The 18498-nt window shown below is 41.0% G+C and overlaps 1 protein-coding gene across 1 annotated transcript in view; it reads left to right on the top strand.

Moving 5' to 3' along the window:
• The first annotated feature begins 1435 nt into the window (after nt 1-1435).
• VWCE (von Willebrand factor C and EGF domains) overlaps nt 1436-18498 on the top strand; it is a 69836-nt gene continuing 52773 nt past the window's right edge. The window contains exons 1-5 of the mRNA XM_075187973.1: nt 1436-1967; nt 14373-14467; nt 14843-14932; nt 15016-15057; nt 16905-17024. Of these exons, the coding sequence (XP_075044074.1) occupies nt 1843-1967; nt 14373-14467; nt 14843-14932; nt 15016-15057; nt 16905-17024 (472 nt within the window). The 5' untranslated portion in view covers nt 1436-1842. The remainder of the gene's footprint in view (nt 1968-14372; nt 14468-14842; nt 14933-15015; nt 15058-16904; nt 17025-18498) is intronic.

The following is an 18498-nucleotide window of genomic DNA, read 5'->3' as shown; positions in this document are numbered from 1 at the left end:
CTCTTATACCAATAGGCACCATTATCTGCGGAATTGGTGGCGCTATATAAATAAATGATGATGATGATGATGATCTGGCAATATGGATCGATATTTATTGCTGCTTATTTGCAGGCATGCAGCATGCATGTGAACTAATTACACTGAAGCCAGGCATCATGTGCATTGCATATGTTTCCAGAATTTCATGGCAAATCTGTAAAATTATTACTGATGTGTTTATTAGTAATAATCCCCAAATATATAACAGACTCTTCTGTTTCTGTTTATATAGCTTTAGTGTTTCTTTCTCAGTCTTAGATAATGATGCCTATTTAGTGCTTGATCCTAAAGTCATCTGTAAAAAATTCTCAGCATAGTTCCACAGACGAATAACACCAAATTTTATCTCTCTATATGGATACTACAAAACAAATGGGGTCTTGTATTGTATGTGAATAGAGTGGAGGGGAAGGGGGGTACAATCCCGGAAACCTGAAAATAGGTTTAGTTAAAAGCCTCTTGTGTGGACACTGCGTGATCCACACACTGAGAGCAAGGACTGGGCTGGAGTTCATTTACCAGTTCAGTGTGGAAGTTATGGGGTCTGCAACAAGTACAAAGGATAGTGCCTAAAGCAACGGACTGCTGATTCCTTCCAGATGTGTTCCCAAGCAAACAAATAGTAAAAAGTGATTATGGAAGTCAGTGCAGAGAGATGTCTGAGCTACGGGGGAGGGTATGACTTTTCTCTTTACTATAACAAACCTTACAGCCAAGTGCAGATAGTGGCCCTACCCCTGAGACATTGTAAAACATCAGTGCACTATGTGATAGTGGGTGACCAATAAAACCAATACAGCAATTCATTTTCTATCTGCATTCTGAGCTGCAATAAACCTCAGGGACCAAATAAATTAAAGATTGAAGTAGATCCGGATGACCTCAGCTCACTCAGTTATTTTTTTTTTCTTTTACGCACAACAGCTGACCTTAAACTCACCTTAGCCTTTTAAATAAGTCTGCTCATGTAGCAATTAGAGTGTAAGCTTCTCAGTCAGGAGTTTTCGCTGCTTTAGTGTTACTGCTTCATTTTGGTGATTTTTCTTTTGTGTGAAGAAAATTCATAAAGTTAGAGCGTTACACGTTACTTGTTTACATCAACTCTGTTTTGTAGCAGAAAGTTTACAGCACAAGTACTGTAGCTTTGTGTGCAGATCTACATAGTCACACACATGCAAGCGCCTAGCTAACACTGGTTACAAGCACACAGTCGCACAGAACAGATAGAGACACACGCAATCTTGGCACATCAGAGAGTGTGACATCTGGGAGCGGATAGAAAGATCTGCATCTGGCAAAGCTTTCTATCCGTTCCCAGATGTCACTGTGGGGCCACTTCCTTCTTACTATAATGTGAGGGGCTCCTATCCCATCAAATTCATCAGTAGAGCAGAGAGGGAGAAAGTGAGTCAAAGGAAAGAGAGCTAACCAGGGAGGATGGATTGTTTTAGAAGGTGATAGCCTGGGATGGCATGCTGCTAAGGACACAGATAAATAAGTTAGGATAAAGAGCAGGAGACAGGAGGAAAACAAGCAGCAAATTAGAGATAGCAGGGAGACAAGGCGGGTGAGAGAGTGACAGAGTGGGGACACAGACAATTAGAGGACTAGGAAGGGGTAGTAAATACAGCTTGAGAGAAAAGAAGAAATGCATTAAGAGAGCTGGATAAAGAAGGGCAAAGGAAAAGGAAGCATTATTTTTAAAAACTTTGGCAGTAAAAGTGACAGCGACAAGAGAAGCGAAAGAGAGGAGAGACAGCGTAGGGAGATCCCACTCACTATTGGTCATTGGATTTGGGAATGGTTCGAGTACACAGCATGATCCCATTTTGGATGAGGGTGTCCTGCATACTCCTTCTAACTTCTGGAAAAGAAGGGAGAATTTATAATGGGAGGAAGAAGCCGCCAACGCTGACAGCACAGAGGTAAAGTATATAGACACAGACCCTCTGACTCAGAGAAACACTGACTCTGCAGCAAGAGTCTACAGACATGCGCAGAAACTCAGCACTGCATTACATGCAGATACTATGCTATACTCATCCACTACACCCAGACACTAAAATACACTGAGTTACACTCAGATATTGCATTAATATCAGACACTAAATTATAACTAGGCGCAGACACTACACTGAACCAAGATACTTACTGACACTGAGACACTGTGACATTGCTCTACCAAGATACTTACTGACACTGAGACACTGTGACATTGCTCTACCAAGATACTTACTGACACAGAGACACTGTGACATTGCTCTACCAAGATAGTTACTGACACTGAGACACTGTGACATTGCTCTACCAAGATACTTACTGACACAGAGACACTGTGACATTGCTCTACCAAGATACTTACTGACACAGAGACACTGTGACATTGCTCTACCAAGATACTTACTGACACAGAGACACTGTGACATTGCTCTACCAAGATACTTACTGACACTGAGACACTGTGACATTGCTCTACCAAGATAGTTACTGACACATAGGCACTGTGACATTGCTCTACCAAGATACTTACTGACACATAGGCACTGTGACATTGCTCTACCAAGATACTTACTGACACCTAGGCACTGTGACATTGCTCTACCAAGATACTTACTGACACAGAGACACTGTGACATTGCTCTACCAAGATACTTACTGACACAGAGGCACTGTGATATTGCTCTACCAAGATACTTACTGACACTGAGACACTGAGACATTGCTCTACCAAGATACTTACTGACACAGAGACACTGTGACATTGTTCTACCAAGATACTTACTGACACTGAGACACTGTGACATTGTTCTACCAAGATACTTACTGACACAGAGACACTGTGACATTGCTCTACCAAGATACTTACTGACACAGAGACACTGTGACATTGCTCTACCAAGATACTTACTGACACAGAGGCACTGTGACATTGCTCTACCAAGATACTTACTGACACTGAGACACTGTGACATTGCTCTACCAAGATAGTTACTGACACAGAGACACTGTAACATTGCTCTACCAAGATACTTACTGACACAGAGACACTGTAACATTGCTCTACCAAGATACTTACTGACACAGAGGCACTGTGATATTGCTCTACCAAGATACTTACTGACACTGAGACACTGTGACATTGCTCTACCAAGATAGTTACTGACACAGAGACACTGTAACATTGCTCTACCAAGATACTTACTGACACAGAGACACTGTAACATTGCTCTACCAAGATACTTACTGACACTGAGACACTGTGACATTGCTCTACCAAGATACTTACTGACACAGAGACACTGTGACATTGCTCTACCAAGATAGTTACTGACACAGAGACACTGTAACATTGCTCTACCAAGATACTTACTGACACAGAGACACTGTAACATTGCTCTACCAAGATACTTACTGACACTGAGACACTGTGACATTGCTCTACCAAGATACTTACTGACACAGAGACACTGTGACATTGTTCTACCAAGATACTTACTGACACAGAGACACTGTGACATTGCTCTACCAAGATACTTACTGACACTGAGACACTGTGACATTGCTCTACCAAGATAGTTACTGACACAGAGACACTGTAACATTGCTCTACCAAGATACTTACTGACACAGAGACACTGTGACATTGCTCTACCAAGATACTTACTGACACAGAGACACTGTAACATTGTTCTACCAAGATACTTACTGACACAGAGACACTGTAACATTGCTCTACCAAGATACTTACTGACACAGAGACACTGTGACATTGCTCTACCAAGATACTTACTGACACAGAGACACTGTGACATTGCTCTACCAAGATACTTACTGACACAGAGACACTGTGACATTGTTCTACCAAGATACTTACTGACACTGAGACACTGTGACATTGTTCTACCAAGATACTTACTGACACAGAGACACTGTGACATTGCTCTACCAAGATACTTACTGACACAGAGACACTGTGACATTGCTCTACCAAGATACTTACTGACACAGAGGCACTGTGACATTGCTCTACCAAGATACTTACTGACACTGAGACACTGTGACATTGCTCTACCAAGATAGTTACTGACACAGAGACACTGTAACATTGCTCTACCAAGATACTTACTGACACAGAGACACTGTAACATTGCTCTACCAAGATACTTACTGACACAGAGGCACTGTGATATTGCTCTACCAAGATACTTACTGACACTGAGACACTGTGACATTGCTCTACCAAGATAGTTACTGACACAGAGACACTGTAACATTGCTCTACCAAGATACTTACTGACACAGAGACACTGTAACATTGCTCTACCAAGATACTTACTGACACTGAGACACTGTGACATTGCTCTACCAAGATACTTACTGACACAGAGACACTGTGACATTGCTCTACCAAGATAGTTACTGACACAGAGACACTGTAACATTGCTCTACCAAGATACTTACTGACACAGAGACACTGTAACATTGCTCTACCAAGATACTTACTGACACTGAGACACTGTGACATTGCTCTACCAAGATACTTACTGACACAGAGACACTGTGACATTGTTCTACCAAGATACTTACTGACACAGAGACACTGTGACATTGCTCTACCAAGATACTTACTGACACTGAGACACTGTGACATTGCTCTACCAAGATAGTTACTGACACAGAGACACTGTAACATTGCTCTACCAAGATACTTACTGACACAGAGACACTGTGACATTGCTCTACCAAGATACTTACTGACACAGAGACACTGTAACATTGTTCTACCAAGATACTTACTGACACAGAGACACTGTAACATTGCTCTACCAAGATACTTACTGACACTGAGACACTGTGACATTGCTCTACCAAGATACTTACTGACACAGAGACACTGTGACATTGCTCTACCAAGATACTTACTGACACAGAGACACTGTGACATTGCTCTACCAAGATACTTACTGACACAGAGACACTGTAACATTGCTCTACCAAGATACTTACTGACACAGAGACACTGTAACATTGCTCTACCAAGATACTTACTGACACTGAGACACTGTGACATTGCTCTACCAAGATACTTACTGACACAGAGACACTGTGACATTGCTCTACCAAGATACTTACTGACACAGACACTGTGACATTGCTCTACCAAGATACTTACTGACACAGAGACACTGTAACATTGCTCTACCAAGATACTTACTGACACAGAGGCACTGTGACATTGCTCTACCAAGATACTTACTGACACAGAGGCACTGTGACATTGTTCTACCAAGATACTTACTGACACAGATACACTGTGACATTGCGCTACCAAGATACTTACTGACACTGAGACACTGTGACATTGCTCTACCAAGATAGTTACTGACACAGAGACACTGTGACATTGCTCTACCAACATACTTACTGACACATAGGCACTGTGACATTGCTCTACCAAGATACTTACTGACACAGAGGCACTGTGACATTGTTCTACCAAGATACTTACTGACACAGATACACTGTGACATTGCGCTACCAAGATACTTACTGACACTGAGACACTGTGACATTGCTCTACCAAGATACTTACTGACACAGAGACACTGTGATATTGCTCTACCAAGATACTTACTGACACTGAAACACTGTGACATTGTTCTACCAAGATAGTTACTGACACAGAGACACTGTAACATTGCTCTACCAAGATACTTACTGACACAGAGACACTGTGATATTGCTCTACCAAGATACTTACTGACACTGAAACACTGTGACATTGTTCTACCAAGATACTTACTGACACAGATACACTGTGACATTGCGCTACCAAGATACTTACTGACACTGAGACACTGTGACATTGCTCTACCAAGATACTTACTGACACAGAGACACTGTGACATTGCTCTACCAAGATACTTACTGACACAGAGACACTGTGACATTGCTCTACCAAGATACTTACTGACACAGAGGCACTGTGATATTGCTCTACCAAGATACTTACTGACACTGAGACACTGTGACATTGCTCTACCAAGATACTTACTGACACAGAGACACTGTGACATTGTTCTACCAAGATACTTACTGACACAGAGACACTGTGACATTGCTCTACGAAGATACTTACTGACACAGAGACACTGTGACATTGTTCTACCAAGATACTTACTGACACAGAGACACTGTGACATTGCTCTACGAAGATACTTACTGACACTGAGACACTGTGACATTGCTCTACCAAGATACTTACTGACACAGAGACACTGTGACATTGCTCTACCAAGATACTTACTGACACTGAGACACTGTGACATTGCTCTACCAAGATACTTACTGACACTGAGACACTGTGACATTGCTCTACCAAGATACTTACTGACACTGAGACACTGTGACATTGCTCTACCAAGATACTTACTGACACTGAGACACTGTGACATTGCTCTACCAAGATACTTACTGACACTGAGACACTGTGACATTGCTCTACCAAGATACTTACTGACACATAGGCACTGTGACATTGCTCTACCAAGATACTTACTGACACTGAGACACTGTGACATTGCTCTACCAAGATACTTACTGACACAGAGACACTGTGAAATTGCTCTACCAAGATACTTACTGACACATAGGCACTGTGACATCGCTCTACCGAACTAACAAACTTACTGTGACATTGCTCAACCAAAAAAAAATCCTGCAAAAGAAAAACTTCAAGGGTCACTAAGCGAGTACATTTAAAAAAAGCAGTGCATTGGGGCCCCTATATATATATATATATATATATATATATATATATAAAATAATTACAGGGGCCCCGATGCACTGCTTTGCCCGGGGGCCCGCAATGTTGTTAAGATGGCCCTGATTAAACCTATGGATTAAATTTATCTTGCCAGTGAGGGAACAAAGAAGACTGTCTTTAATACTAATGTCACTTTTGTGTGTCTCAAAGCGTTGTTTTACAAGGGGTAAACTGAGCCTAGAAATGCCCTTCTCTGACGGAGTGCAATTGGAAGGGACAACATTTATCCCAGTGCGCATAACAACAGCCTGTCAACTCCTAATGGCAGGCCAATTATTTTAATTTGCAGAGCAAACCCATTTAGGGAATGTCTGGAAAAAAAAATCTCCCTTGATGGACTTGGGCTACCCTTCTCTTCACACCGCTTGCAATTCATTCTTCTACTTCCCTCACTGCTTCCTACCTTATATACAAGGAGGAGCAGAGGATTTCACTGGTATCACGCACAATTCTGTCACGCACAATGCCCAGTGAAAATGAAAGAAAAAATTTGGGCAACAAATGTTACTAATGTGTGAAAAAAAATGACTTGTATTGATTAAAAATGCTTTATTTGAAGAATAAAGCATACTTGCCAACTCTCCTGGAATGTCTGGGAGACTCCCGCATTTTGCGAGAGTCTCCCGGACTCCCGGGCGAGTGTGGCAATCTCCCGAATTCTGCCCACTTCACTAGGAAGTGCCCCACTTCCTAGTGAAGTGGGCAGAATTAGGTCCCAAACGCCGCGATTCCCGGTGAATCGCGGCATTTGGCCCCGCCCCCCAGTGTCAAATGACCCATTTGCGTCATGACATCACAGGGGGCGGGTTCGAAATGACAAGATTTTGGTCGCCCCGCACCCCTCACGCCCACCTCTACTGGCTGGCTCCCGGAAGAGAGCTGAAGAAAGTCGGTAAGTATGGAAAAAAGCCTTTTATAAAAATCCTTTTTATCTGGTATCGCCATCCTGACATGGTGATAAAAGAACAGGTACTGCAGTGGCACCACGGTATATGTTAAATTAGCTTCCCCAATAAAATTAACGCTGAATATTAGCATTGTCGTTAACCTTTTGATGTATAAGGGAATAAGGATAAAAAGCTCTATCACAGCGAAAACGTTTTTTTGCTGGCAATAGAGGTTTTTGCCTTTTCATAAATCAGCTCCTATCTCACAGGCTTTTTGTACTGTGGAAGTGAGGCCCACAGATACTGTATTACACTTATGCGCTAACCCATACATGCCAACTCTCCCGGAAAGTCCGGGAGACTCCCGAAATTCGGGTCAGTCTCCCGGGCAAGCTGGCATTTCTCCTGCATCCCAATCTCACCGAGAATCACGTCATTTGACGCGATTCTCGGTGAATCACGCCATTTTGGAGGGCGGGAGGGGGCGGGACAAGGCCAATTGCGTCATTTTGGCTCCACCCCCCGCAACGTAAAGCCCTCCAGTCACGCCCCCTCTCCCGAAAACAAGTTTCCGGGTGTTGGTAAGTATGCGCTAACCTACACCCAGACACTGCAGTAAGTGTGTATATTTTGAAGGGGACTTCACAACTAATCAGAGTATAGGCAGACAATCTGAGGCCTGAGCCTGCATACAGTTTATCAATTGACTATGAACTAGTAGTGATGTCACTAGTTCCTACTGAATTGATAAGCGGAAAATAAGAGGATGCAAAATGACTGTCTCCATTGTGCATGGGCAATAAATACACTTCTGAACAAGGGGACACTGTCACTGACACTTATCTTTAGACCTCAATGTAGATTATAGGAATGTAGAGATGGAATTTAGATCATCCAGTAATATGTAAACAAAATCAAGAACCTCTATGGCGCAATACCATTTTAATATATAAAAACATGTAAAACATGTGAACTAGGAACAATAAAAACAAAATCCACTTGAGGGTGTTCAATATCCATATATTCTTAGGTGGATTTTGTTTTTATTGTTCCTAGTTCACAAGTTTTACATGTTTTTATATATTATAATGGTATTGCGCCATAGAGGTTTTTGATTTTGTTTACATATTACTGGATGATGGAAGTGTCATCTCTACATTTCTATAATCTACAATGAGGTCTCTAGATAAGTCTGATGGTATATATCACGTAAGTTACCAACAAACCTTCTTGTAAGCATAACATTGGAAGGATTTCTCTGATCCTGGGCACATGGTGGATGAATACATCATTTTCCTACACCTTTTACTATTGGGAGTACCCTCTATTTTGATCGGGACATTGTGGTTTTCTCTATGGTGGAGAATATATGGTTTTTACGTAATACACTATATTGTGTTTGTTTTCTACATTACATGTAACATTGCACGTAAATGGGAAGTGTATAAGAAGATTACCTCACACATCTCTCTGTAAATCCATGAGCGCTTTATGTGCGTATATTTTATTTGTATATTACTTACTGCCTAGATTCGCCTTTTGGCACTGAGGAGGGAGGCATAACATTTTTGCTGATCCTGGCATTCATTGGTGCTATGCTTTACCTTGAAAGCATGTGAGCTGTTCTGTGTACATAAGAATTTAATTCCCAAGGTTGGCGGGTGAATGTCATAATGTCATGCACTGTGCACTCCAATAGGACCTTGATGTACATGTTTACTGAATACGCACCTGTAATAAATATTAACATAAATGCCAGACAAGAATACATAGAGATTTGCATCTTCTACAAGGAAAAGGTAGAATTATGCCGGGATGTTTGTCAGTATTGAAAAATAGGGACATTTCCAAGGATTGCCACTGGCAATTAGGGACATTTTTAAAGCTGTGGGGTCATGGAAGCTGTGCTGTATACTAGGCTCATGGAACGGTGTTGTATTTTGCTGAATGGGAGCTTTGCGGTATAGTGGGAAATGGGAGCTGTGCTGTATTTTGGGCATGTGAGGTTGTATTATACATCATCCTAGAGGCCTATGTTACACTGCAGATTGAGCATGACATTTGACTCCTATGGGCTATATTCTGGACATTTAAGCTGTATAACATACTCAGCATTTGGTTGAAAAAATACGCTGGTAGGTCTGGGATAGGAGGTTGCTCAAGGGCCTTGGATCTGATTTCCCATCCACTTGTCTACATCTAACCACTTCACCGGTGCTTTCTGATGTATACAACTATGTAATAATGTGTGCCCAGAAGTCTATCAATGTGTGTGTCTGTCTGTGTGTATACTATAAAGCTAGAACACAAGACTTCATCTCAAATATCTTTTCTGGCAAATTAAAGCTGTGAAGAGATAATAAGGTTCATATATACCTTTATCATAATATGCAATCCCCAAGATTATTGCTAGGTACATGTACCTTTATATTTTTTTGCCCATTTTAGATTGTGAGACACACATTAGCAGAAGCAAAGATTGTGTAATCAGCACAGATAATGAAGAATCTTGCTGGTCATTTTGAAAGCTCACATCATCATCATCATCATTTATTTATATAGCGCCACTGATTCCACAGTGCTGTACAGAGAACTCACTCACATCAGTCCCTGCCCCATTGGAGCTTACAGTCTAAATTCCCTAACATACACACAGACAGAGAGAGAACAAGAGACTAGGGTCAATTTAGATAGCAGCCAATTAACCTACCAGTATGTTTTTGGAGTGTAGGACGAAACCGGAGCACCCAGAAAAAACCCACGCAAACACAGGGAGAACATACAAACTCCACACAGAGTTGTCAGGCCATGGTCAGGAACTGAACTCATGACCCCAGCGCTGTGAGAGAGAAGTGCTAACCACTAGGTCACCGTGCTGCCCCAATACAGTAAACTGAGGCTAATTTGACCTAAATGACCAAATTAACTGTCCCAATTGGTACATGAATGGGCAGGTTTAGTTTGTAAGATGATAATAAAAATATTATATGGATTTTGAAAGACTGGTAGTCAGAAATACTTGTACAATTGAACTGTGCAGTGAAAAACTCTTTCACGAATGGAAAAGTTTCATTTTGACTAATTTGTTTGAGTAAATAATGATATAGTACAATTTTCTATGTTAATCTTAGGTGCTAATAGATTGATCACATTCTAGGATTTGTAAAGACACAGAATTGAAAGAGGTTGCATTATCTTTTTCCCATGACTGTGTAACCCCCTGGAGATTATGCGTTTCGGGGTTGGGAACGAATGTCTGTAGGTGTCTGCTTGAATGGTGTTTCACCTTGATCTCTGGAACAGTACCTCCACCCAAATTTTTTTGGACTTATTGGGGTAGGAGTATTTTTGGATTCGGAGGAATTGGAATATGACAGGGTGCAGTTAAAAGAGTTGGCACACAATTTATTAAAGGGCAATAAGCCGTATTACCAATGAAAACTGTTGTACTTGCCAGCAATAGGACTTTTTCTAGCTTTGTCTTATACATCAAAGGGTGATTTCCGTTGGTGGTAAGTTCCACCAGCATTCTCCAACAAGAACTTCCTCATGCCCAGGAACTTTCTTTCCCTCCACCCAGCTCTTTCTTTTTTAACCTTCTCTTTCTTTCAACCCATCCAGGGGCAAATGCCAGTTTTCCAAATGCTTGATTATGAAGGGGGGTGTGACCATACCATGGAGAGGATGTGACCATCCAATGGAAGGGGTGTGTTAACTAGACCTAGCCCCACCTCCAGCCCCTTACATTTTCTTTTGTAATTCTGCACACCACTGTTTATGCTTGTAGCTCACCCTTAGCATTGCCCTGCATTGCAGAGCAGCACAATAGTGGATATACTTTACATTTTTGTCTTCTAATTATTTTTCTTTCCTATATACTATCCACAATACTCTATATCATTTTTGAACCATCTCCTGTTTGACTGCCATCTTTGTTGCATTTTTCCTTGTCCCCACCAAATACTTTATAGACAAACCCCCTGTACCATTTTTTTTTATTTTGGGTTGAAACTACTGTTTCTTGATCATTAGTTTTATGTGTTTCTCCAATATGTGGAGAAATCTTCTTGTAGGTTCTGAATGTTCGAAACCCCATTACTAAAATAAAGTTTACAGATTCCATTATATAGCACTTGCGCAAAAGATTTGGTTTTCTCTATATCTTGCTTCATGGGGGCTAATTAAGCTTTGAAAGGCCTATAAAACCTGTCTTACATTGTGCAAAGTGTTTTCGATATGGTGATATCTATTGGAAGCCTACCATTTTGAAAATGTTCTTGACAACCTATAATATTTGAGGATATACTATTTTGCATACAGCATGTACTTACTAAATTGTAAAATGTGCACTAACTTAAATAAATCAGACTGCCCTACTATCGAGAGCATCTTTGTGACTTGATATACTATATGTCACTTTTATGAACTTGAGAAACATAGAATAAACAAATCACTAGATCCTAATTTGTCTTTGATTTTACAGTATTGATGTCTGTCTCTATTGTAATCTGTTGCTTTGCAAGAATTGCATGAATGTGCAGGGTTTCTGGACACTGATTATGTAATAGGTCAGTGGTGAATTATGTTCCTTTTTGTTTTGTTTAGTACAGACTTTAATTATTGCTCTCCCCCTCACCCTTTCCTTTTCCCTTTGCCCTCTCCCTTCCTTACCTGCACCACGATCCAGTGCTGACCTGGGCTGTCCAGCACCTGCTACTGTTCCACTGACTGTACTCTTCCCACTGTGCTGAGAGAGGTGTGATTATGCACACTTCCTTTCTGAGCATCTTTGCAATTGATGCTCTAGAATGCCTGCCCATGGGCATTGCATTCTGGGGTGACAATTTGTTGGAAGCATCCAAGCTACAGTTTATACAGGCTGTAGCACCTTGCTTACCTTAGTCTCTGCAGCAGAGTAATATTTGAGCACAGGGGAAGGGTTCCGGGCAACTGGACATTCCCCCCCCCCCCCCCCCCCCCCACCCCAAGTGTGCTCCTGAAACTGGGAGTAGAAGCAAAAAAACCCAAAAGAATGAATACCAAGAAAGAGTTTGTATTAATAAACCAAAATGTTTAAATTAGAGAAAATTGTGTTCATATAGCAAATAAAACGTTATGTTTTGAAACATTCATGCTGTTAGTCATTAAAGGTAACAATGTCATACGCATTTTTTGTTGTTTGCTTTTTATTCATATCCATGTGAACAGAACCAGTTGTTTAACATCCGTTAACCAGGTTGGACGTACTCTTGGGCACTATGTAATATAACTGCACTGGCAAATAAAGTGAATTGTGAAACAGATCCACACATTGAAAATGTGGTCGGTCAGAACTGTTTTTTATGGTCCAAGCAAACATTTTTTGAGACTATGTCATCTGTGGGTCAAATAGAATCAATAATCTTGTTTCTCCTATGTAGTTATGTCTGATTAGAGACTAGTCATGTTGTTAAACAATTCCATGGTGAACATATAAAAATGCTGAATGAGTTTTAAGGATATCTCAACCCAAAACATGCAATTAAGTTTTGTCTGGAGTTGCATAAGTTATGCATTGATACATTATTTTGTGTGGTCCAGCAATCCACCCGATCTGATTGGTCCTCCGGCATCAACGGAGGTTGTCCTCATTCCTGATTGCTGATGGAACAATTAGAGATTACTTGACTTGGGACATTGAGCACTGTGGGCCTCATGTAAAGTAAAAAAATGGAGCAAATTTACACCTTGAAAAAATCATGTTGCACTGCAAGGAGGGGAGGAGGGGGTGTCCTTGTTCATCTTTCAATTGTAGCATAAAAATAAAGCAGTGCTTTGTGTACTACATGCAAAGCAGCCTGTATTCTCCCTACATGCAAAAATACAAACATAAAAACATTTACACCCCATGATTTGTACAGTAACAAATTTGTTCCTTCTTTTTGTTTGCTACACAATGAAGATCTGTGTGTTAATATTTAAATGCTTGTGTTCTTTTGATGATGTACATTTTAAGAAACTATTTCAAAATCATTGCAGTGACCTAACATTAGCATTAAAAAAATAAAATAAAATCAGTATTGAAGGAAGAAAAACTCATGGCTTAATACTTGGTGCATGGTCAGCATCAGAATGATGAACTTAAGAGCAAGGCAATTGAGAAAATGTACCCACCTATTAGGGGTGTACTTCGAAATAAAACGACGGCATTTTGCTGGTATACTTTAGTCATTTTTCCTTAAATTGCTTTTTAAATGCTGGATAAGTGAAAAGTCTATTCTGTATGTCAGGGTATATTCACGCGGAAATCCCCCCTTTGAAAATCCAGCCCTTGCTCCTTTCATTTATCAGCGTGGACACTGATAGAAGTGCACAGATCAATTAAATTATTCATATTAAAATATAACTGATGGGATTGTGACTCTGTAGTTGGGCTTTTTTACATACTGTGGTTTATTTATTTGCACAACATTGATTGGCCCAATTGAAGGTAAACAAATAAAACAAGTTTCTGATTGGTTGCTATTTGTTTGCATGCATGTCAAGAAATGGCCCAAATGAACCTTTAGATTTCTTTCTAGGATACAAGAAGTTGTGATATTTTCATGACGTGTCTGCTCTTTCTGTATCCATGTAGACTGCGCTCTGGACCTCATGTTTGTTTCTCAGGTATGGGTAGTGGATGCTGCCCAGGTTGGACAGTTTCACCAGGCACTGGACTATGCCTACAGGGTAAGTCTACTCCAATCACTGTCAAGCTACATCTCTACGCTCTCTGTGCGCTACCTCTACACTATTCCTCTGCTATTACTACTGTCCCAATATAAACCTGCCACATATGCTAGTGAAGTGCAGCTGGACGAATCCTTGATACTCAAGATATGCACGTAAATGCGTTTTTTCATGTGCAAGTCTTTTCCTTCTTACATTCAGGACATAAATGCTTCCAACACTGTCTGAGCCCAATGGTTTTGTTTGGCTAGTGTGCAAAACTGCACCTCATAGCTGGATTTACTCGTAACCCTGAGACAAGCCTTTCTTGTGTATTTACTTGCAATGCCTATGACAACACTACCTGTAATGGGGACCTCTCTCTCTTTTCTATAGCCTTGTGCTCATATGGATGTGGCAGTGGGTTCTGTATTGCGCCCAATGTGTGCTCCTGCAGAGATGGGCATCAAGGTGTCACCTGTACTGGTAATGAGATCTATGATGTGTGTCCAAGTATCTTTTTTCATGTCTTATGCTATCCAAAAGGCTAAAGGCTTGTCTTATTTCAGATCACTATGCTAGTGAACACGAGAAGGAACTGGAAGATAAGGGTAAGTATGTGTAAGTGTATGACTCAAGTTTGTAGACCAATATAACATTTACATGCATAGAACATACAAGGTAAAGAGTTTAAACAATAGAATATGAGCATATAAAAGATCCCAAAAATGCTATTTGCTCTGGAAAAAATAAAATCTAGAAAGCTTAAGCCTTGACTTGGCTTTACTTGTTCAAGTACTTAGTTGTTTATTGCATTTATTTCTATATAACATATGTAATAACTTGTTACACACAATATCAGATGTGGTCGCCATCCAGTACTTTGAGCTGAACAATAGTTTAGTCAGACCCTCATGCAGCTGGATTAACATCATAGCTGGGAATAGCTGCATATAGCTTGTTCTCCTGCCCAGTCCCAGGATAGTCCTCCTGTGTAGTCACCCAACCTTACAGGACAACGACTATACACAAAGATATCTCATGGTACCGTGATAGATTTTTGCTGGGTGTGTTGGCTTGGTGATAAAAACAAATAAAGAGAAATATGCACCAGATGTTTTATTTTCCAATGCTTACTTAACTTTGGTAGATAGTGTATTAAAGGCAAGAACGAATCCTACTTTAACAGCAAGGAGGATATAGCAATGGAGATATAGCAATGCAATGCTCCATTGCTCTGAGGTCCCCGTAATATGCATGCTCAGAAGAGACTCCCGCTCTGCACTTGTGAGCGCAGAGTTGGGGGTCCAGGAGACTACAGCGGCATTACGGCCTCTACCCATCTATGGGTCCGGGAAATTCTGTAGTCTACACACAACATAAAGCAAAGGATGGTATATTGAGACTGAGAAGCATTTTTGCTACATCCTAGTTGTCTGCTGTTTGGACATATAGCTTGTGAGGTACTAAGACTTGGCGTATTTTATTGTCTGCTTTGAACATCACAATATTTGGGTCACAGAGAGGTACTTTGCATACAAAAGTTGACAGGGACTGGCTGGGCAAGAGGGGAAAGGCCCACCGGGCTAGTCTTATAGTGGGCTTCCTTGGACTACCTGCATTTTTTTACTTTAAAATGTTTCTAATAGGCTGCTGATTCAAGTCTTGCCCCCGGACTAACATTTGCCAGCCAGCTCCTGAAAGTTGACATGGGTACTCCTAGTTTGTGATCTAGACACATGTGAAGTAGTTGTGTGAAATTCTAGACACTATGGGCCTGAGTCATTAAGGAAAGTAAGGCATAAAAAGGGAGTAAATGTTCTCTTGCACAAACCATGTTACAATGCAAGGGGTACAAATTAGTTTATTATTTTGCACATAAGTTATATACTAGCTGTTTTTTCATGTAGCACATAAATACGTGATAGCTTTATTTTTACACTGAAATTTAAAGTTTATCTAGGATATGTCCTATCCCAACTATAAATCTGTCCCCACAGTTTAAAATAAATTTACCTCCCCCTCCAAAGCAACATGGTTTTGCCCAGGTGCAAAGTTACTCCAATAACAATACACCAGTATGTCCTACACTAGGGGCCTGAGTCATTAAGATGAGCAAAGCATAAGAAAATGAGTAACTTTGCATCTGGGCAAAACCATGTTGCATTGGAGGGGGAGGAAAATGTAACTTGTGGGGAGAGATTTAAAGTTGGGATAGGGCATGCCCTAGATCAACTATAAATGTCAGTGTAAAATTAAAGCTATCAGGTATTTGTGTGCTAGATGACAAAACAGCCAGTATTTACCTTACATGCAAAATAATAAACTAATTTGCACCCCTTGCATTGTAACATGGTTTGTCCAAGATCAAATTCACTCCTTCTTTTGCCTTGCTCTCCTTAATGACTCAGGTCCTATGAGGGTTGTGACTCCTTGTATGTTTTTTTTTTTGGCACAGGTTTTTCTCCCAACTGTTTTTCTGCAATGTGTGACCAAGGCTGCAAAGTGATTCACGGTGCTGCTGTGTGTAACTGTGTGCATGGCTACTCTCTGGGGAAAGACGGGAAGAGTTGTTATGGTAAGTTGGTAAATTCTCAACTACTTTTTAGCAAAAGTTTAAATCAATACATGTTGATGAGAATTAAGACAAATGGAAGAGAACATACAGAGCAGAATGTAAACTGCGAACAATGAGAACAATGATTATGATTACCATAATTTAGATTCTAATGAACAGGACCGAAAGTGCCAGACAAACAGCAGCCAAGCATATTTCTTGACCATGCACTTTTTTTTCGTCACCACATGCAATGACTTTAAAAAATATGGGAAGAATTATACAAAAGTTTATTCCCTTTGTTGCCTCGCAGAAAGCACTAACATAAACAAAGTTGACTCTACTCTGTTTCCAAAAGTGAATATTTATTTGTAGTGAAAAATATAATATGTTATAGTCACCTGGGTACTCTAAGGCAGGGCCATCTTTTCCATTGGGCACGATGGGCAGGTGCCCGGGGGCCCCACGGGCAAGGGGGCCCCATAGGCAGGGCTCTTAATTAGAATAAATAATCCTGCAAAAGAAAAAAACCTGCAAACAAAACCTTCAAGGGTCACTGAGCAAGTACATCTATCTATCTCTATCTCTATATATCTATATCTGTATCTCTATACATCTATATCTCTCTCTCTCTCTCTCTCTCTCTCTCTCTCTATATATATGTACAGGGGCGGACTGGCCATCTGGCACTTCTGGCAAATGCCAGAAGGGCCGATGGCCAGAAGGGCCGTTCCGCATGTCCGCCGAGCAGCAGCACCCTGCGCGCTGCTCGGCGGACGGAGAGTCAGTGACTGGCGACTATGTGAGTAATCACATGGGACGGCACCACGCCACAGGCGCCGTCCCATGTGATTACTGCATAGTCGGCAGTCATTGATTCTCCGTTGGCTGACCAGCGCGCAGGGTGCTGCTGCTGCTGGATGTAAAAAGGTAAGTGTCTGTGTGTGTAAGTAAGTAATAGTGTGGCAAACAGTGGGGCTGGCAAACTGGGGCAAACAAACAAACAGTGGAGGAAAAACAGTGGGGCTAACAAACAAACAAACAGTGGGGCTAACAAACAAACAGTGGGGCTAACAAACAAACAGTGGAGGAAAAACAGTGGGGCTAACAAACAAACAAACAGTGGGGCTAACAAACAAACAGTGGGGCTAACAAACAAGCAGTGGAGGAAAAACAGTGGGGCTAACAAACAAACAAACAGTGGGGCTAACAAACAAACAGTGGGGCTAACAAACAAACAAACAGTGGGGCTAACAAACAAACAAACAGTGGGGCTAACAAACAAACAGTGGGGCTAACAAACAAACAGTGGGGCTAACAAACAAGCAGTGGAGGAAAAACAGTGGGGCTAACAAACAAACAGTGGGGCTAACAAACAAACAGTGGGGCTAACAAACAAACAAACAGTGGGGCTAACAAACAAACAAACAGTGAGGCTAACAAACAAACAAACAGTGGGGCTAACAAACAAACAAACAGTGGGGCTAACAAACAA

Source organism: Mixophyes fleayi, chromosome 10, assembly GCF_038048845.1.
Source record: "Mixophyes fleayi isolate aMixFle1 chromosome 10, aMixFle1.hap1, whole genome shotgun sequence".
Classification (NCBI taxonomy): domain Eukaryota; kingdom Metazoa; phylum Chordata; class Amphibia; order Anura; family Limnodynastidae; genus Mixophyes; species Mixophyes fleayi.
Note: the sequence above shows the minus strand (reverse complement) of the source record. Positions and strands in the feature narration are given on the sequence as shown.